Source organism: Centruroides sculpturatus, unplaced genomic scaffold (assembly GCF_000671375.1).
Source record: "Centruroides sculpturatus isolate CEXI.00-Female unplaced genomic scaffold, Cexi_2.0 scaffold730, whole genome shotgun sequence".
Taxonomy (NCBI): Eukaryota; Metazoa; Arthropoda; class Arachnida; order Scorpiones; family Buthidae; genus Centruroides; species Centruroides sculpturatus.
In genome coordinates, this window is record NW_019385577.1 from 218,930 (window position 1) to 241,087 (window position 22,158).

Below are 22,158 nucleotides of genomic sequence, written 5' to 3' on the forward strand. Positions count from 1 at the left end.
CTACTCAAATATTTTACGTTTTTGATACTAAATTAACATCTGAAGTATAATTTTTTATTATTTTTATATTTTTCAATATATTTATTTTGTTTGTACAAAATAAAAAAATAATTTTTAAGGATACAATAGTCTTTGTTAGGCTTAACATCGACGAAAATTCAACGCAAAGCGACACGCAACGGAGAAAAATTTCGACATCGGATACGTTAAACTATTTTTTCGTACGTAAATCAGTTATCCGAAATATCAGTTATCCGGACAACCCCAGTCCCCAATTGATTCGGAAAATCGACACTCTACTGTAGTTATCTATTATTTTATGCAAATTAGTAAGGCTATTGCAATATGCAAAGTAGTTAACAGACCAAAAATGCATATTTTTCCTTAAAATGCTTTAAAAAAAAAAAAATTTCAGTTGCCAACTTTGAAATGATCTTGACTGTATGTCGGAATGGAAAGACGGACTGGCCTAAGAGATCTTCGTTCCACTTTCCTCCATTGCCTATTCATATTAATAAAAACTTCCGGCTAAGTGTCCTCTCTCTTAAACTCTGTGTTTGTCTCCCAGAATCATAGTAAATAGTTTTGGTTTCGTTATAACGTCGGCTATCGTTTCGATATTTTAATTTGCAAAACGACTCAATATAAATTAGTGTTCGCCTATTGTATCCTAAATTATAATAATACACTGGGACGACGACCGGTTGTTCGTTTTGTTTTGTTGCCGCCGTGTTTAATCCTGGATTAATTCAAATGTTAAAACGGCAATTATGATTATTTTTTAATTCATAATTGCCCTAATTTTTCAAATCGGCCGTCGTTAATTTTGTGGTATTTACCGTCGATTGTTCGTGCACAAAATTACAATCGACGTAATAAATGCGTTCGACTTAAAGCTTTCGGATTTTTATGCAAAAAAATGTTTAATTATAATTAATTTATAAAATGCATGACAATTGTTAACAAGTCGAATTTAACAAGAAACGTAATACAATTAGACATTTAAAAGTCGAATTCGCAACTATTTAAAGAAAAAGCCATCATTAAGCATTAATGGTGATTGCACTAAATTTAATATAAAATTACGTCTAACCAAAATAATCGATTCTATTTTATAAAAAAGTAAGCCGCAGCATTTTCTAGAAAAGAAGCAAATAAATTTTGAGTTTAATGCACAATATTAATATAGAAAAAAGATTTTAAAACCGTAATTTCAGTTTGATATTAACAAAAACCAGAAGTAGATACGGATTAGACGACGTAGCTGTATCGGTTTAACGATCGAATAAAGTACATTAATAATAGCGTTATATATAATATAAATAGTCGTAAATCGAATGTCTTTTATAATTTGTTGAACTTTTTATATTTGATATTTCAATTTATTGCCGCACGTAAATTCTACTAACATTCTATCGATTCGTTCTCTCTCTCTCTCGCATCGCACCCAAAATTAAATTCGTATTAATTTAAATCTCGGTGTACGTATACGTGTGTGTCATATATTATAAATCTCGTGCAGACACTGCATATTTTTTTTTTTTTAATATAATTAACTTTTGCAATTATTGATGTTTAGTACAAAGAATTTTGAAATTATTTCAAACTTTTATCACGGTTTGTGTAAAAAGTTAGGTGCAAATTAAATCTTGTGCCTTCCGAAATTTTGCCAGTTCTTAATAGAGTTAGTGGTGCTTTTATGGATTTTTTTCCCCTTTTACGGAGTCCATTTACAAATTCTGCTTGTACAGTTTGCACTTGTTATTCTACAGCACTAAATTGTTAATATATATTTCTTCCAGTTTGTTATCGTGCCAATTGTTTTTGCCAAATTTATTTTCGCTCTCAACTTTGGTCGAATTTTTATAATTATCGAATCTTCTCGTTCTTTACCATGTGTGTGATTTTAATTCTTTGTAGATAAGAAATTCGCCAGTACAAAAATTTTCTAGTCACTTGGCAACATCATCCGAAGCGTTTGAATTATTTGACATATACGAAATCAAATAACGCAGGAAGGTTAATTTTATAATTGTAAATTGTGCGTCACGTGTGCAGAATTTTATTTTGGGATTTAACGAAAATCGAACCGAGACAATCATATTTGATTTGATGGCAAATTACATTAGAGTCGTATATGTATATATATATTATACGTGTAATACTGTATTTGTATTCCAAACGCATAATTTTTAATAATTCGCCGTTTTGTTTGTTTCAGTAGCTAAGCAATAAAAATTGTATTTTTTAATTACGTAAAAATACTTAGAAAAAACTGGCACCTTCACTCGTTTTTACAGAGAAGAAATTGAGCACTGCCCAAGGTTTCAAACGGTTATTAAATGCAAAACTGTAAATACATTGTGCATTGTATTTTTTGTTTTTTCCTCTCTTCCTTTTTTAAAATCTTGCTTAAAAATTCTTTGTAGAATCGATCTTTGTGAAGCAATAAAGTGTTCAGGTCTTAACGGAGTATTTTATTTTCCACGAAAACGGTGACAGACAAATCATACAAAATTTATTAAAATACTATATACAATATAAATTAGTCTTATTTACAAGTTGTCCGCAAACCAACCGGATGAAGCTTTTTCACAATTTTAATGACTAGTCGAGTGTAATTACATAAATGCCAAGTGTTTATACTTATTAAAATAGTGATTTTGGAAAAATTGCACAATATATAAACACATATTTACATAGGATATTCTTCTGTCCGACCGGCCGAAAAAGGGAATACATTTCTATAATTTATTGCGAAAAATATCTTTGGAAACGAAATGACGGAGCGTGACGAATATATTAGAAACGGTAGAACGTCTGCCGAAGGGTGAATTATATTAATCTTTAAATTTGATAGAATTTTTGAGAGGTGAGCGTCTTTAACGTCCTGTGCGCCACTGCCCTGCAACGAAGCATTTTCGTCAAACCAAAACGTTAATCTACTCAGTGAAATACCAAAGCGCGAATTACCTCATGGCGAAGGTGGCCACACCGGCGGCGAATAGAAGATACAGCTGATTGGATCCTTCTTGTAAGATGTAGCTTTTGTAGTATTCGGAACAAGTGTAGGCTTCTCGAGCGCCGTGCCGATTCTCTGACGAATCTGAAAATCGTACAGTTTAACGGTTTAAACCCAGAGAAGGGGTTGGGAGCGGCGGGCCGACCTACTCACCCGCGTCGTTGGCCTTTTCGGCGCCGGAGAAGTAAGTTCCAGCCGCCATCTTGTAAAGCATCCTCAAAATTTCCTGCCGCCTCCTGAGACTCAGGCACTTGCCGTCTTTGGGTCGGCCGTTGTCTTCTTCCAGAGGCTGCACGCTACAAATACACCGCTTCCGAGATTCTATTAATATGAATCTGAAATGCAAACGGAGGCCCGCTTAATAAATGGAAATTGCCAAAGTAAAGAAGGAGGGAAAGGGACTCACCCCAAAATGTTTCGATCGATGGTGACGGAGGTAGGAAAATTTCTAGGATGGAGACTAGATACGCACTTTAATTGTTCGAAGACGGCTTTCCAATGTTTCGGAATCTAAATAGCCGTTAAATTATTAATTAAGGTTTTTACACTTGAACAATATTTCTAACTACACACCAACCAAATGCCGAAAATTATCGGGCTAGTATAAGGCTAATTATTAAAATAGTCCCCTTGGCCTAAAACGCACGACCGATTAAACAGAAATCTAAAAAACTTAACATAAATGTTTTTATATTTTATAATTTCATTGAATCAAATCGTACTTAAGGCTAAAATTACCTCCTCTTCCAATTGCGATAAGGAAATATTGGGTCCACACAAAACACACAATTCGATTCCCTGAGTTAACTGGAACGTCAGCAATCTGTTGCAAACCTACAAAAAAATAAAACTATGACATAATTAAGCTAGAAAAGACGTTGGATAAGAAGAAGGAACCCACGTTGGGGCAACTGGCCGGTAGATAAATGGGAATGTCTCTGGACACGGTCTTGGTCGAAGAATTGACGTAGGCGGAAAGCAAGACTAATTCCCGATTGTCGAGGGACCACCACTTCTTGGTGGCCAGGGCGATCTTCCCCCTAACTAAAAGACATCCGTAGGCACTTTCCGCCGTCTCCACGAATGATTCCAAACAGTGCTGCCAGATAAATGCGCATTTATTTATTTTATCCGAACGAATTTCGTCTAGTCCGAAATCGTAAAACGTCCTCTTACCTGTAACGAGGGACTTTTATGACACAGGATGCAATCGACCACTCCGATCAGATCTCCGACAGTTAACTGATCTTCGTCTAATTGTAAAAGAATGTGATCTACTAGGTTATAGCATACCTGAAATTTCAATACAATCAGTTAAATTAAATATTAAAAAAAATGGTAAAATGTACGTAAATAATATTGTACCTTGAGGTCCCTCTTTAATCTCTCCACGTTTTGGATATTGCAAAGGTTATCTAGTCCCACACACGTGACCATGGCGGCAAAGACGTTATCTAGGACGCGACCGATGTGAGAATCGCAGGCGTTGTCGTCGCTGCAGATTATGATCAACACCACGCTGCAAACGAATGAGAGATTTATTTTTCGCCTTCTCTCCGCCATTTTGTTCGAGGCGGGTTTTACCTTTTGTGATACGACCTCCACAATAACTTTCCGTCTCCGGTTACCGTACTCAGTAGTTCCGAGTTGTGCAGACTGGAAAACATGTGCATGCCGTTCAGCGTCCCCACGGCCGCAAACGGTAACTGAAAATACATTAATTTAAAAGCATTGTTAATCGACCAAAGTCGGCACATTCCACTAACAAATTAAAATATAATTATCAGTTTTATTTAATCCTATCATTTTACATACCATCAGCTTTTACATTACATACAGATAGACAGGTAGGTTTGTGTGTATCTACCTTAATAGATATGATCCAATTGTTTGTATGGACGTTGCACTATATACTGTACAATACGATAGTAATACACAATGTTTCGTGCTTGGCATTATTGTATTTGCCTTTTATTCGGAAAAATTTCAATCGAAACTAATTAAAAATTTCTATTAAAAAATCGTCCTAAACAAATATTACTTTAAATTTAATTCGCCATTTTCTCGTACAATTTTGCCGGTTACGCCATACTTTTCGACAGAAAACCGGGCGGAACGCATTCCCGCTTGTAAGAAAAACAGAAATTTCAAATTACGCCGTTAAATTTACAAAAACTACCAGTTCGATTTAACATTTTTTCGGATCGGTAAATGCACGAAAACGAATTATCCGGAAACACTGCAACGTATTCATTTCGAAAATAATTTCAACGGTCACTTTAAGATAATGCCAAGGTTATTTTAAAAACGACGAGGAGTCGGCAAATTTGCAATTTTGTCAAATTATTTCCATTTACGTGGATATAAAATTGTAACGAAAGACCAAAACAGAAAATCTAGAAAAATATTTTTCTTTAATAATTTTTTTAAAGTTTTTTCCCCTCCTTTACGGTACGGCATTTATAAATTACAAAAATTTCGTGCGCGTGGAGTAATATTACGAAAGAAAAGCCATAAGAATAGTCGAATACAAAATACTTTGCAAGAAATTTAATTAATAAAAAAATTCTACTAAACGAAAATCTTGTTAATTCCACCGCGATTCTAAACATGAGCCGTAATAACCGACGAAACAAAGACGGTACACTACATTGTTCGGGGCAAAGACACTCGACGTACTACAAACCACTGCCACAAAATATATGTATTGGAATCATCGAAGCATTCAGCGGAATCATTTTTCATCTAATCCAGTTTTTACGTGGAACGGAGCGGAACATCTTTGACGGAACCGCTTTAAAAAACGCAATAAATAAAAATTGCAGAACAAGACTTGAAACGGAGTTCGACAACCTCGTTTCGGCAACTTTCAAAAACACTGGCCATACTCGATGTGTCGCCTGTTTGTATAGGCACATAAAAGTCGAATTTTAATTTATAAATAACCTTAAACAGAATTTCAGCCCAAGAAAAATGACCCGCGGAAATGCAGGTGCGAAGAACCAACGACCGGAAACGGCACGAAACTAAAAATATAATTTCTTATTTAAAACATATTAAAGACTTCTCGTTAAAACTCTTCGAACTAATTTAAGTTTAAAACTCGGTAAAATGGTAAAAAATTTAATGAGTAAGAATGAGTCAAACGTCCAAAACATTCTTAACAGATCTCGTCATCGGTTTGAAAGAAAAATGGGAATCGCTCTCTCCGCGGGCAACTTGTTACTGTTGTTTCGATCGGACACGACCAATTAACGGTAAGTTTTTATGTTTGGAACATTCCGTAACATGCAGGAAACGACGTGTTTATAGACGTTGGGTGTGGAGAGGACCTCCTGACCTCCCACAACACCTGTAATTACTTTACTCGAGTTCCGGGATAGTGTGGTCACTCCGAAGGCTTCCACACCCCGACCTTCTCACTCTAACAAAGGTCCCTCCGGTCTTACTTTTTTGGAAAAATTTTTGGAAACTCGTAATCTTCAAAAATAGCAACACCCGAGCAAGGCCCAAAAACCGTTCTTAAGCGTAATTTTATTGCCATTACCGCTGTTATAAATAAATTTAGATTTAATGGAAGTGGCAGTAAGTAAACAAATACGTAAGAAAACGACCGTCCGTTCCGGTCAAATTACGATGGATTCTGTCACGGTTCCGCCGTCGCCACGACGTTTTTGCCCTGGCGGAAAGAAGCGTAACGAATTAGTTAATAGAAAAAATGATTTCGTACGGAAAGCCCGAGCGGTTTCGATTGGGAACAACACTCGAAAATATCACCCGAAACATATTTAAATTGCTAAATCAGATGTTTCGATTGGGCAATTCCTATTTGGCAGAATCGGCGGTAAAAGCAACGTATTATTAAAATTAAACCTACGTTAGAGGAACGCTACAATTGTTGTTTTACGGTGAACGATTCGTACTAAAAACAACTAACGTAACATTAGAAAACCTTTCGTTCGAGTAACTAACGCATGGCTTGTTACGAGAATATGGACTTAAATTACCAAAAAAAGACGGGCGAATCGGTCGACGGTTTCTATTTTCGGCCAGGAACCTTAAACAGGATGTTCGTTAAACTGCTTCTTAGCGGTGTGTAATTTCTCCTCGTGTGCGACGTTAGCGATACGGGATAGGCTATACACCGTGACGCTGGCCCCCATTTGTATTTCTTGCCAATTAGGAACGAAAATAAATTTAGGTAACGGTCAAACAGGTAGCCTCCTTATATTTACGGAATGTAATTTAATATTTGTGATTAAATAATGATAAATTCGTTACGCCGGCGAGAAACAAAAAGCCACTCGACCTACAAAAAAAATTTAAGCTCGGTACGAAATCCGAGTGAAAACCATTGATTACGGGACCCAAACACTCCGGGTAGTATATCAAACGGAAGGGAAGGCCGCACCCTGGCGCAGAATGGCCTAAGGCCACCGAGAGCTCGTGAATTACCTGACAGGTAATTATTTCTTACCGGCTCGATCCAATCCCCGCCTCGTGCCTCAAGTCTTGTACTGTACAAGACTGTTCGATATTACAGAGGTGAATTACCCGTAACGAGTATTTTATTGTAATGTCGGTCGTCTCCCAAAACGCTTTTTTTCCGACGCCGGAGATGTTAAACAAAGAGTTAAAAAATAATAAGATTTGTTTGCCCAATTCGGGCGTTGCGACAGATCTTAAACTTTAAATCGAACATTTTCTAGTAATGGGATATCCGTGAACGGCAACACCGGTGCGATTTCTCATTAGTTCTGCCCAACCGACAATCTCGCACCTGGTCTAATTATCGCGCACGAATGGGAAACGTCGATCGTCCAACCGTTGCAAAGGACAATTCGTTTATCCGGCCGTGACGTCGGAACGTAGAAAATACGTTACGTTTGGTGCATCGGCCGTCTTTCCTTTCCGGTTGTGGAAATTATATTTTTCTCGCGTTTTCTGTCAATTTCGTTTAAAAAAATTGGATCTTAACGCTGTCCGGCAGATAAAACAACAATGGCCATATTGTTCTCCGGTAAATTATCAAATTTGTGGTTAAATAAACGGATTTACCTTTCCCTGACCGTCTCGTTACACAATTTACAATACGCGGTAATTTCATAGAATCCGAAAAGATATCTGTTTTCCTTGTTTAAAAAATCTTTAGTCTGGAGGTGGGGAGAAAGTAAATGAGAAAATCGTGACGGCGGAAACTGCGACGCCGGTACCTGTTGTAGGTGGTTTTTCTGTAGGGGCTATCGCGTCTTGACCCACAGTCTCCTCCTCTTCGACCAAAATCTCGCAGGGTTTCATTTACTTTCGAAATAAACAGTTTTTAAATGACAAAAATGGAACTTTCGTCGTTTTTAACGAAGCTTATTTGAATTTTGCACCGGTTAAGTAAAAAACAAAAAAGTTTATATTATCTAACCAGGAACTGAAAGAAAATATACCACACCCTTTAATAGGAAATGTTACAATAACTGTCTTTAGAAAAGTAGGATGAGAAGTGCAGTTGAATACAGAAAAGCTGTTTGTGGTTCTTCTGCATCTTTAATGATGGTAAAGTCAATTTTATTTAAAGACAATGGACTCTGCTTTATATCACAATCGATTATTTAACATATTTTATTAGATTAATGTATATTGTAATTGTAAACATTAAGTCAAGAATTCTGTGTTTGTGTAATGTATAACATTAAGGTAGTTATAAAAATTTTAAAATATTGAAGGAAAAACTTTCCTGATATATTATCAATTGAATGTAACAAAAATTTAAATTTAAAATTGTATTTTTAAAACCTGAGTAGAATATAATTCTTAAACTAACATAAGCAAAATTACATTAAAAATATTTAAATGTTTGAAAATAAAACTAACTAGATTAAGGATTTATTTCATAAAACACCATTTTTAAATTTTTATGGGACACTTTACTATTTATTGATTCAAATTGTTCTCAATATTCTATTAATTCCAGTGAGAGAGATTCTGTTAAAACTGTTTATAATATTACAATGTTATCAATAACCAAAGTGAATTAAAAATTTAATTGGTGCCATGTAAGGAACTGATAAGAATAAAATGTTTGTAAAATGATAAATTAGTTTGAATCTCTTTAAATAATTTTTTTATTATAAATATGGTTCCTAGAAAGTTATTTTCATTTTATTCCTATAAAAAATAACTAAATTAAATGCAGTGGAATCTAAAAAGAACCAACAGATTATCAAAACCACTCTGAGTGGTTTTGTTCTTCTATCAAATGATACATACCAGTAATATTAAAAATGTGAGAATGTGACAAATCATCTTATCGCTATCCACTAAAAAGAAAAGTTTTAAACAACAAGATTTCTTATATTACCATTAAAGCACAAAGAAATACATTACATTTTTTAATCAAAATTTTTAATTCTTTGTTAGTATGAATGAAAAAATCTACAATGGTAGTCTTTTATTATGGTGTAAATAAATTAAAGTCACGCACAAGTAACTTTAAATGGATGAGTAAGAAAATTTAAATAAATAATTATGATGATAATCTCTAAAAATACAGTTTTTGGTAATAAGTTTGCAGCAAAAAAACAGTTTAAATGAAATGATTAATCTTAAAAGTTATTAATCACTCGCTATGCATATATTATATGTATAATATCTAAAATTACAATTTGTTAGTCAAAAGTAAATACCACCTAAAGCACTTTTCTTATCTTCTAACAGTACCTATTAGTTTTCCAAATACCTTCTGGCCTACTTTAGTTTCCGAATAACCTCAGGCTACAAATGATACCAAAGCCAAGGTCGGCAGATACATTGTCCAATTTTTGGAATATATGACTTTAAGAAACATTCTTTCAAAATGAAAAATAACTTGGTAATTTAACAATGATGAATGTAATCATTTAACAAAACTTTTTAAAGAAGAGGGAAAAAACTAGTTAGAGATACTCACTTTAAAACTGTATTTGTAAAATTATTTGATAAAAATTAGCAAAAATCTTATCTATAAATAATTATGTAACTTAATTATTCAATTTAATGTACAGTACATTAATGATACAATGTAAATTTTATACATTATGGAGAAATAGATAATTATTATTTTCACAATCAATTAATTGAATTATGTACAAGATATCAAAATGTAACAAACAATTTGATTAATTATGACGGCATAAGCAGTGGTGGACCTAGGTTTTCGATATTCCTGAAGCTTTGACCATTATGAAGCCCCTTGGCTACCGATGGTGACGACAGTGCAACATCTGACAGAGTCCAAAGGGCATCAATGCTGTTGCGAGGACCCAGAGGCTTAAATGGTGGAGAACGGAACGGTGGGGTGGAGTCCTTAAAAACGAACCATATGGTAAGACACTTCCCACTTGCAACAAGGTCTGGGTCGGGTAACCACTGTTATCTTTTTTAATAAGGTGCTGATCACAAGAAATTTTAAAAAATTTAACTACATTACAAATTTTGAATAAAAATACTGTACTGGGTTATCTTACATACGTTAAAATGTCAATGGTGTTAAAATAAGGCTAGTTCAGGGATTCTAAAATAGTTTTATTTTAATAACAAACACTTTAGAAACTCCATTGATTTTGCTGACTCTCTATTTGTTTAATAGCCTCCATCAATTTCAAATTTCATCAGTTTACTTAGCTTTATGCAATATTAAATATTTAAAAACACTACACTACTATATTTTTAGAATTGTAAATAAAAAAAAACACTAGAAAACTCAAACAGTTATATAAACTTGTTATAAGCATCATTATAAATATGTTATGCATATTATAACTCATATATAGGATGTTTTTGTAAGAGCTTGCCAAACTAACAGCATATTCTAAGAGTCATAAAAATGAAAATATTCCATATAAACAAGGATCAAAAAATGCTCCCTTTTGAAATTATAACAATTTTTTAAAATTCACTGTAATTTAATTAAAAACTTTTACCTAACACAAATTAATAGCAAGCCATAGTTTTTACGTCTGTTTTTGAGTGAGATTTAAGTATTCTTTAATATGACAAACTGTTACACTAACTCAGAAACGGCAGACATTAATTTTACGTTCAGCCAAGCTAACGGCAATACACGTGAAATGCAACAAATGTACAGAGACTTTTTAAACTGCTGAAATCCGGAAACACTGTTAGTTTGTCAAAACCTTTTAAAAACACTGTGTAATATATACAATTAAAATTTTAAACAAAAATGAATAAAGCATAATACTACTCTATGTAATATGTCTCTGTAATCCAACAAATGATACCATTTGTTGGATTACAGAGACGTATTACATAGAGATCTAATATACAGCAATCCAGTTATATAGTGCATAATACTACTCTATCATCATCTATACCAGTGTTTCTCAACGAGGGCGATATTGCCCCCATGTGGGCGTTTTTCCATGTTGAAGGGGCAATTAGTAACAATTTATATTTTGGGGGCAAAAAACAATTTTCTAGGCGATATAGTAAAACATTATATTAAGAATAAATAGATATTTTATTCGTTATATCATACAATAATTAAACAAATAACATTATACTAGTCACTAGTCTATTCAATGCAGTACGAATTTGACATTAGCCTTGTCCCTTGGCATCGGAATTTTGTAATGAAGGGGGCGATACTACATAACGGTTTTATTGAAGGGGGCGACGATTCATTAGAGGTTGAGAAACACTGATTTATACTAATATTATAAAGAGGTAAAGTTTGTAAGTTTGGATGTAGAAAGTAATCTCTGAAACTACTCATCCAATTTCAAATATTCTTTCACCAATATTTAGAATGGACCTTCAGGGTGGACATTTTGTTAAGCATTCATATAAATTAAAAGATATCATCTAGGTAAGCGTTATATTTTTGGTGTCAGCGGGTGGCGAGGGGCAAGACGCATAAGTATTCGAGATAGGTAACCGCACGGCGCATTTGCATGGTCAGCGAGATATACAAGTTCGGACACGTGCACTGCATATTATATAGATGTCGAAATTCCTCCTCCTCCGCAGGAGAGAAGGACAAAATTAAGGCTTACTGTGAAGAACTCGGCTTCTATTATACTAGTTTAGATGTGGTTTTTTGCTTTTTGATTGTGTTTTATTAGGATACATCAAGAGAATGTACACTAAGAAGGAATTTTTTGAAATTCCCTCCTGCGGGGAGTGTTATACATTTATAATAGATGCATTTTGAGCCACAGCAAAGCGTGGCCGGGTAAAGCTAGTATTTAATATATAGATTATTAAAATTAGAACAATTTTCATTGTCCAAAAATTTGTGTAGGGAAATCTGAATTTTAATACAATTCAAATGCCAAACTGAAATTTATTATTAAATTTTCTTTCTTAAGATCATACAGAATCCTGTTACATCTTCCACACCTCAATTTATAATTGGTCATAATCATATCAAGTACATATTTTTAAGAAAATTTAAAGTTTCAATTTGAATATTGGAATAATATCTGATGTTTATTTGCATTGCATAAAAATGTAATATCCACATTTACTAATAACTATTTATATTGCTTGCATATATATTTAGGGAGAATCACAGTGATTACATTAGATTTGTTAATACAGTATTTGTAGGGAAAAAGTGCTAATTATAACTACTCATTTTTTTTTCTGTACAAACAAATATTTGATAAAAAGTTATATTATGAATAAAATTTTCAATGTCAGATCATACAAAATATGAAGAAATTCATATCATTCATTCTAGTATTTTTTTTCAATATATGTAACATAGGATTTCTTTAATTAATATTCTTCAAGTCATAAACATAATACTTTATGATAATATACTGAATTCTATTTTTCCAAAGCTTTTTCATTTATAATCTTAAACTTATGTGGACAGTTCAGCACTTACATTTACAGTCGACCCCCCTATAACACTGTTGATTTTTCCATTTTATATGGGTGGGGGTGGCTTGTGGGACTTAAAGTCCCAGAATCCTGGTTATTTCTATCAGGTTGCTGGAGAGAGTCAATGTGGTGATTTTGCTGCTGGATGACTTGATTAAAATTTTTCTCGAGCTCCTGGATCAGAAAGCTTACTCCAGCCAGGCTTTGAATGGCTTTGTCTTTAAGTTCTGTCCGCATGTTGCGGGCGGCCTCTATACACTCTTTGACAGTGAATAGTTTCTCTTTTATTCCTTCTTCTAGCTCCATGATGATGTCTTGAGACTTATCCATTCTAACTCTTTAGGTATTAATTTTATTTATATACTATTCCTATTATACTATTCCTACTATTATTTATATACTATTCCTACTGTATTATTTTAAAACTTTACCTAACCCAGGCACCAGAATGCTTTGGCGACCCCTGCCTTATATGTTTATTCCTGATGATGGCACCATAGCCAAAAACATTAGAAAATTATAAATTTTTGCTGGAACAGGCTGAAACTTTAATTTTTTATTTTTACTTTAAATAAAATAAAGATTTTTACTTTAATAAATTTGAATTAGTTAAAGCAACATATTAGATAAGTTCTTTTTAATGCAAAAACATTCATTTTGTCCTCCTTTCTTAAATTCTTGTTCTTTAAATTTATTTTAATTCTATTACATTACTCTGACTATTTAAGTAAAATGTAATTATGATCTTTATATATACAAGATAAAAGATCATAATTATACAGAAATATCTATGATTTTTATTTACAAAAATAAAATCATAGATTTCTCTGTATAAAATATGTAAATATTTACTTAGAAAGTAATGTTAATTTACAACTATTTACAACAATAAACTGTACATAAATTTAATAAACTGTACAATTTAATGTTTTATCATACACAGATATTCACATCAAAATATTAAATGATTTGACAATATTTCAAAAGCAGTTTTTTCTATAATAAACTAGAAAAATTTGTTGATAAAAAAATTATTCTTTTAGATGATGACAATAAATTATAAATAATATGAATTAATCAAGTAATACCCAAAGAACTGCAACTGATTTACTTAATTTTTAATTAATAACCAGAGCTTTTATATATGTGTTTAACTTTATCTAAAAATTTGTTTCTTCATCCAAAGAGATGAAACAACATTTCATTTCAAACTGTATAGTTAATTCTTGACAATTAATTAAAAATTTTGAACCAAAGAAATAATAAATTTCTGCTAGAAATTAAGAACATTTGTACAAACAACCTATTGGGCTGACATTACCAGACATCAGTCCATTAGGTCATCTCAAACATTACTAGATGTTTCAAGATTAATGCTACAGAATTTTAAAATGTAATTAAAATAAAGAATAAAAACATAGAAATGTTAATCACAAAAATGCATTAATTACAAATATAAAAATACTATAACGAATTAATTATGCAGATAGTAACATAATCATAGATTAACAATTTAGTTTTAGCAAATTCCTAATTCAAATGTTCTACTTTGATTCAGCTTAATAGTTTTTATTCAATAAAAACTAAACCTCAAACAAAAATTAAATTTATTAAAATAAGGATGTGTTAAATGAATTTATTTATCATCATACTGTTTAAAATGTTTTTTTAAAAAAGTGAACTTATGATTTTATCGATTTAAATCATTAAAAAATTTTAAAATGTTTTATTTTATATAGCACAAATATTGATACATTCTTTCGCATAGATTTATGAAAGAATGTAATGTATCTACATGTAATCTATATGTTTTTACAGTTCATTAAAAAAAACTGAATCAAAATTTGGGTTAACACTTAGTCTAGATCAAATAGACACATATACATGTGGGCTTATCACACCAATGAACACGATTAATTCACAAAATCTTAAATGATTATTTAACACCTTATTAATAAAAGTATTAAAGATTTTGTGAATTAATCTTGTTCACTGGTGTGATAAGCCTGCGTGTATATGTGTCTATTTGATCTAGAATAAGTGTTAAACAATATTAAGGGCTAAAAGCAATAGATTATTTCACACTTTGGTTTAAATAATTTTAGATAAAAACTGAAAATTTATAAGTACATTTTAATACAGTACTATATTACTTACTAAATAATTGTTATAGTACAACTTCACAAAAAAGTATTAAATTATATGTTATATTCTTTATGTATTCTTCAATAAATTTCTTTAAATTTAATATTAACTTATCAAAAACAGAAATCATTAGACTAAAATAAAAAATATGTTTTTAAATATTATATAAATTACATAGAATTATATTTAGAATTTATGTAAATAAATAATAATTATAATAGTTAATAAATTACTAAATGAAATATCTGTATAATTTTATTTAAATTATAAATTTTAAAAATTATCAAGTCACAGTTATTAATTAAAATTAACAGTAAAAACACTGCATAAATTTTAAATTGTCCCATATTTTAAAGTAAAAATAGACAATTTAAATAGACCTCTACTTCCAGAAATTAAATATATAAAACATTCATATTATTATGATAATGAAAATGCTATAAAATGTTATACAATATTCATAAACTGAAATTTATTCTAAACACACATAAAACGTTTTAAATAATATTAATTCAAAGGCTATTAAATATATAGTTATTTCAATGTAACAGTTTATGTTTGCCAATTGAAATACATTGTATTTTATTTTTAATTCTGAATTTTGTATTCATAGCTATACTTGTCTGATAATTATGCAGTATTTCTATTTTTTTTTTTTTTTAACAACCAATTTTGTAATTTATGCATTGGTATCATGCCAATACCAATGCACAAATTACAAAATAGAAATAATGAATAAAATATAATAAAAATGGCAAAATAAAGATAAAAACAATACAACATTCTGAATTCTATTAAATTAAACAGAAACATAAATCTAAAATTTTCAACAAAATTAAAAAAATTGAATTTGTTTATAAATCTATAAATTTTTATCCAAATATTTATCTATCGAGATCATTATCACACATCTTTTTATGTATACTGTACATAGAAAGATATCTTCACTTACTGCAAAATTTTTGATAGAATATTATATTTAACATACTTCTTCAAAATGTCTATCTATAAATAGGTAAAGAAAATATCATTTTACCATCAAGGAAAAAAGTTACCTTAACAAATCTTGTTAAATCTCTGTGGATTTTAGGCTATTCATCTGTATTCAGAGACAAAACGAACAGTTTGTTAAAAAAAATATAATCTCGATAAGAAAGTTTAACGAACTTAATTTAGAGATAATCCGAAGCAATGTCAACAGTTGGCTTCAAAATTTGGCACAAATTATTTACAATTTAAATTAAAGTAAGAATTTTAAAAAATAGAGAAATATACAATAAATTTAACAGTAACTAAAGCACAAGATTAATAACCAACATTTAATAAAATAAAATAAAATATTTTAGGAAATGAAATAAAATCAAGTATAATAAATTCTTAACAGATTTATATAAGAAACTTTCATTCACATCTCTATTCTTTTAATAACGATCAAGATATTTACATCCCATATTTACTTAATTCAACATATACAATTTATTAGCTACCTGTTTCTTTTAAAGAACTGCCAAGCCCTTTATTATTCTTCCGTAATTTATATACCATAACACAATCCAACATCGTACTCACATCAAATATAAAAATAACTATGAAAAAATATTCCTTCAAAATTATAATTATCCAAATTCAAATCATAAAAACACATTTTAAGAATTATTTCCAAGATCTGCACTTGGACGTGGGATCGCGCAAATTTTAAATCTCTCGGTCGCCAATGGGCACACCATAAAATAGAAACGGGACCGATTTACAAGCGAACGAAATCACGATTAATTATTATAATTAAACATTATGATAATGAACAACTGGAAGTGTCATTAGGTCGATTCCGGTTATTCTAACATTTAAAAAAAAATCAAAGTGTGTAGTGTATACAGGTATACTTTGTATCTACTGTGAAATATACAATATACATTGCGTACAGTACCTTTATATATATTGTGAAGTGTACTGTACAATTGATAGGAAAGAGAAAAAATTTGAAATTCAAGCAGCACACTTATTTACATTTTAAAATGTAAGTTGTGTATCTCTGTACAATGTGTAAGAGTATCAGTGTATCATTGGTTTCTTATTGCAAGCTTCTGGTGGTGTGTACGAGACGAATTTTAAGGCGAAACGATTGTTTAAACTTAAAATTTTAAAACCGAGTCTTCCTTAAGAGGAAAAAAAAAAAGCTTCATTCAAGGTCAGTAACACAAGCAACAAACATACAATTACAACTCGGATGGCGGTTCGATGTACGTAAAACTAATCCTTATTTTATAAATAGGCGATGGTAGTTTGTTATTAACGCGTTAAACTATTAATTCGATAACTTACCGCTTTGACATCGCCGGTTCTTCGTGTAAATAATGGAACACCTCCGTCAGCTGTCCATGCCATCAGGTGCGCCTCCATTTTCCGTCTGCGATTGAACGCATGCGCGGTAGTTACGGCGGGTGGAAGTCCGGAACGAGGACGTTTTCCCATTTTCACCGACTTTATTAAAAGTTCTCTTAATATTTAAAGAACATAAAATAAAAATTTCAAAAAATGTAATCCAAATATTAATAATTTTAGGTTTTCTCTCGACGATTTAGAAACGATGTTAAAAATTGCACGAAACCATTAAACGGAATTAGAGAGGTGGCGCATCTTTCCCCGGCGGTCATCGAGCGCGCAGTGGAAGAGTCGGAACTCCAAAGCCCGATCCACTGACTTGCAGTACGATCTCTGGGCGGTTACATCATTAATGGACGAACTGGGAATGAGACGATCTTGTCGCCAAAGCCGCCATTGGCGGATGCTGGATAGACCAATAACCGAGCTGTGGGGGTCTCTGGTAGCCACACCTGCGGTGTTTGCCGAGGCAGACGTCGCGGCGCATTACCTTCGACGGTCTTCCTGTTTTTCACAATTAAATCGTTCCTCTTTGTACGAGATTGACAAATAGAGAGACCGCCGATACAACAAACAACATTTTTAATATTAAACTAGAAACTTTCATTTTAATCCGATCACGTATTTTACCCCGGGTGCCTTTTTAACTCTTCCTGGTGCACTTCTTTGTCGTGGAGCGTGACGATTTTATTAATGGCTAAAATCGTTTTAGCTTAATAAACCTTTTTTCCGCGTAAAAATTAAATATAATGGAACTTTAATCGGCCGGGTTCATCGAAAAGTCGAGTTTTAAATCTCCTAAACGTAAATTATGTCGATAATATTAAGCGCAAATAAAATTCTAAATAAATATTTTAATTAATTATAATATTTTCCTGTTTATCTGAGAAATCTTTAAATGAGAAAAAAACTCTGTGGATATCCGGTAAAATCACTAATAATTTGCATAATAATTAGCCAGCTTAAATATTAAAATTCGAAAACAGATAAAAAGTAGAACTGCCGGAACCTGTAAAAATCTTTTATAAAAGACCATCTTAAATAAAATTCATAGTTAATAATTATTTCAATGGTAAAAGATATGGAATGAACTCTTATTTTAATTATCCCGACTTAAAAGTACTCGAGATTTCCAAGATTTTTGTATCTAAAAATAATCGTTCTTCCCATCTACCGTGAATACGTCGCTGCCAGCCGTTCAAAACATTATTCATTTTTCATTTTGTCGTCTTCCAACAATGTACAGATTGTCTAATAAAAGATAACTCCGAAAAATAACGAGAATCTCAATAAGATATTAAACATCACTAGAAAGACTAGTTCAACTACATACATTCAAGAAATGATTTTCCTTTTTACTGGATTTTTTCTTTCCTTTTTATTTTTTATTAATTTTCTGTTAGTCGTGAATAAAAACATGCCTATTAAATTATTATTATTCTAAAAATTATTTTAAATTATAGTCGACTTTTAAAATATTTCTTTCTGTATTACGTTAAACTGTTACGTTTATTTCCACCCAATTTACAGTTTATTATTATTATTGCATTTTTAATTTAATAATAGAAAAATTACCTACCCGAAATATTGACTCGATTATAAAATTCCAACTTTAAGACTTTTTAATGTAAGAGAATGCCAAGTTTCGCTACCGAATCATCTAATCCAATGGTTAGAAATGGTAAAAGGTGCTGAACTTTCATTAGTTTCATTAGAGCCCAGAGTCATTATCTTTCTTTTACGCCTGGCAACAGATGAAAACCGATAACAGCAACGGGCAATTATCACAAATATTATTGTGTTGCATTGACTTACTAAACTTGTTTTGAAGCTATTGTATAAAAAGTTTTTTCTTTCAAATTAAACAATATAAACAATGTCTTCTCTAATAACTTCTATTCGATGCTGATCTAAGTTAATTCACGGCGACTAATATTGTATCGCTCTAAGTTTAGACATAAAAACATTTTAAAACCTGTTTTTGGCCTATAGTGTTCGTTCGATTCAGTACGACTGTATAAATTTCGTTAATTCTTTACGCTTCTAGTTATTATTTTACAAAGCGTAATATCCTGTAATGTTTAACAGAGCAAAGTATTTTTTTCATTTTACTAAACTGTATTCTTCTGCAGCCTGTATTTTGGAAAGGTTATGTCTCCTATGTGGTATTACTCGAACAATGTTATCAGATCACGCTGCATTTAAAAATAATCCAGAATGACTTCGTTGTTACCTCATAAAAAGTTTATATTTGACTTGAGATACATAAATATCTATACGATTTTTCAGCTACCTCAGTCTTAGTAACAGGTAAAATAAAATAAAATTTACCTATTACTATAATAGACGTCTCCAGTTTTTCCTGTATACTATCCTCGTTCTGCCTCTATTCGAAGATTGATCGTAGAATCGATCTTGGTGATTAGGTCTATATTATTGGAGTGTTAATATTCAAATATTAACACGTCAATAATATAGACCTAATCACCAATTTATAGATCAACAAATGAATAAATTTTAAAAAATAACCGAAGTTTATCAGTTTTAGACCCCATTTTCAGTGATTCTGAAATGTATCACCGGTTGGATTTTAAATAATACGTTTAACTATAGGCCTAAAATCTAATATATATACAAGTTAAATATATATAACAATAAATAATATGCCATAAATTAAATTTAAAATATACCGGTATATAAAATATAGTTAACATCACTTCGGGCCTATAAATATTTTCCTAATTTTCCTTCCACGTTTGACCTGTAATCTATTACATAAAAATATAAAGAAATAATTTTTACCGTAATTAACAATTTGTATATTAAAGAATTATCAAAAAATTCTAAATTCTATCCAAAAAATCTATCGGATGTGCAACAATTTCGCATATAAATTCAAAGGAGCATTATGGTGGTAGGCATATCGAGTCATATTGTTATATTAAAATTCCTTTTTAACAGCTGCGCGAAAAAGAGTATTCTCCCAGATTGTCGCGTGCCGAAACTAGTCCACACGTGGCAGACGGGAGGGATAAAAAAGATCTTTTGTTTCCCCATCCAGCTGTCGGGTCTCCAGACGAGAATGCAGTCCGCATCAGCTGTAATTGATAAAAACCATGTGTTCTGTTATGCTTTGACTGGAGGAGAAGTGTTAGGTAAATTTGCAGACCATCTTGGCTGTCTGCAAAAGTTGACTTTTCACAGAGTTCGAGCGGATAAAAAATTCGAAATGTTTTCCTAAAGAATATAATATCTTATATAAAAATATTATTTGAATTAAGATAGTTTTAGCGTGGCCTATACCATATGTTTTGGAAGATACCGCATGTTCTACGTGATACTAAAATAGACCTGAGTAAATGGTCATCCCATAAACTGACAGAGAGATTTATTCGTTCTATTTATAAACACCACCACTCCTTAAAAATATTTTATTATAATATTATATAGTAAACGCCATTTTATTTCATTTTAACGATTCATAAATGTAACCTGTAAATGCTTAATATTTTTTCCACTAAACCAAAAGACAACTTACCTAAGCAATGGTGGATCTAAAAAATTGTTGCAGAGGAACTATTTATTAATGGATAGACTATGTTGACGTTACTGGATGAAATTTTCTGTAAATTATATTTATTTAAAAAATTACATATAAATATTTTTAATGCATAAATTTAAATATTAGATCGTATTCTTCGTTTACAAATCAATTGTTAAACTTTAAAGAGCTGATAAACTACACAGAAAATGCGTTTTATTGATATACTTCATTGTTAAACGTTAGATTGCAGGCTGGATTTGCACATAAGCTAAACAAGCTGCAGCTTAGGGCTTGGCATTATGAGTCCATAGCTTAAGGCCTGACAATTTCGCATGCATCATTATTTATGTTATTTATGTGGGTTGCTTATGTTACATTATTTACGTGGGCCTATTGTTATAACTTATAGGGTCGCAACGAGTCTAAAGTTTAATCCCGATTACATGCACTAATTAATTAATATAAATTAAGTTTATCAATTTTCGTTAAAATTTCGGAAGCTTTCCTCTTACTTTCCATAGAAAAACTTCACAGTAAAGTATGAAAATAGAAATTTTCTAACATAAAAAAGACGAAGATTGAAAAACAGCAAATTTTATCTACAAAAATATTAAAATAATTTCAACTTTTGATTATAATTTGACTGCTTATACGATTTAAATAATGTTAAAAATATTTCAATTTCTAATTATTAAAAGTTTAATCCAATAGAAAAATATAAACTCATAACATTCTCATAAGTGAATTATTGTTATGAGAATGAAGAATAAATTTTACATTTGTAAGTAAATTAAAATTATAAAAAAAGAAATTTTCTGAGTTAAAAAATGAATGAACTATTTTTAGATTTATTAAATCATTAAGCTGTAAATAATAATCAATGAAATTTTACTAAGAGAGGCGATTGTCCCTACACAGTAAATAACATCTCTTTATCAATTAACCACTCTAGGTATTTAAAATTAATAATACTACTACTTCGTTGCATTACATTAGAAAATGCAATTATATTGTATAACAATCGAGAAGGGTAATCATTATTTTTGAATTAGAAACAATGTAATTATTTCAATATAAAATTCTTTTATAAAAGTCGATCTATATAAATTATTCACCTATGAAAGTTATTTATAAATAGGCCCTGTCATAAACGAAGTAAAAATAATTTCGAGTACTCATCTTATTA

At 31.1% G+C, this 22,158-nt stretch overlaps 1 protein-coding gene across 1 annotated transcript; it reads right to left on the minus strand.

Moving 5' to 3' along the window:
* Positions 1–2,343: 2,343 nt before the first annotated feature.
* On the minus strand, positions 2,344–18,363 carry LOC111640282 (protein fuzzy homolog). Its single transcript, XM_023386286.1, has 10 exons — positions 17,369–18,363; positions 4,607–4,728; positions 4,388–4,541; positions 4,199–4,315; positions 3,924–4,121; positions 3,761–3,856; positions 3,429–3,532; positions 3,176–3,357; positions 2,974–3,106; positions 2,344–2,905 (listed from the first exon to the last, which is right to left on the minus strand). The coding sequence occupies exons 1-10, from the start codon at positions 17,516–17,518 to the stop codon at positions 2,848–2,850; spliced, it is 1,314 nt and encodes a 437-aa protein (XP_023242054.1). The 5' UTR covers positions 17,519–18,363; the 3' UTR covers positions 2,344–2,847.
* Between the last annotated feature and the right edge of the window lie 3,795 nt (positions 18,364–22,158).

Excerpts from the sequence above, each read along its gene's own strand:
- LOC111640282 (XM_023386286.1), bottom strand. The coding sequence starts at position 17,518 with ATGGGAAAACGTCCTCGTTCCGGACTTCCACCCGCCGTAACTACCGCG. Across the intron at positions 3,358-3,428 it reads ATCGATCGAAACATTTTGGG|ATTCATATTAATAGAATCTC; the intron begins GTGAGTCCCTTT and ends TTTGCATTTCAG. Across the intron at positions 3,107-3,175 it reads CGAAAAGGCCAACGACGCGG|ATTCGTCAGAGAATCGGCAC; the intron begins GTGAGTAGGTCG and ends TACGATTTTCAG.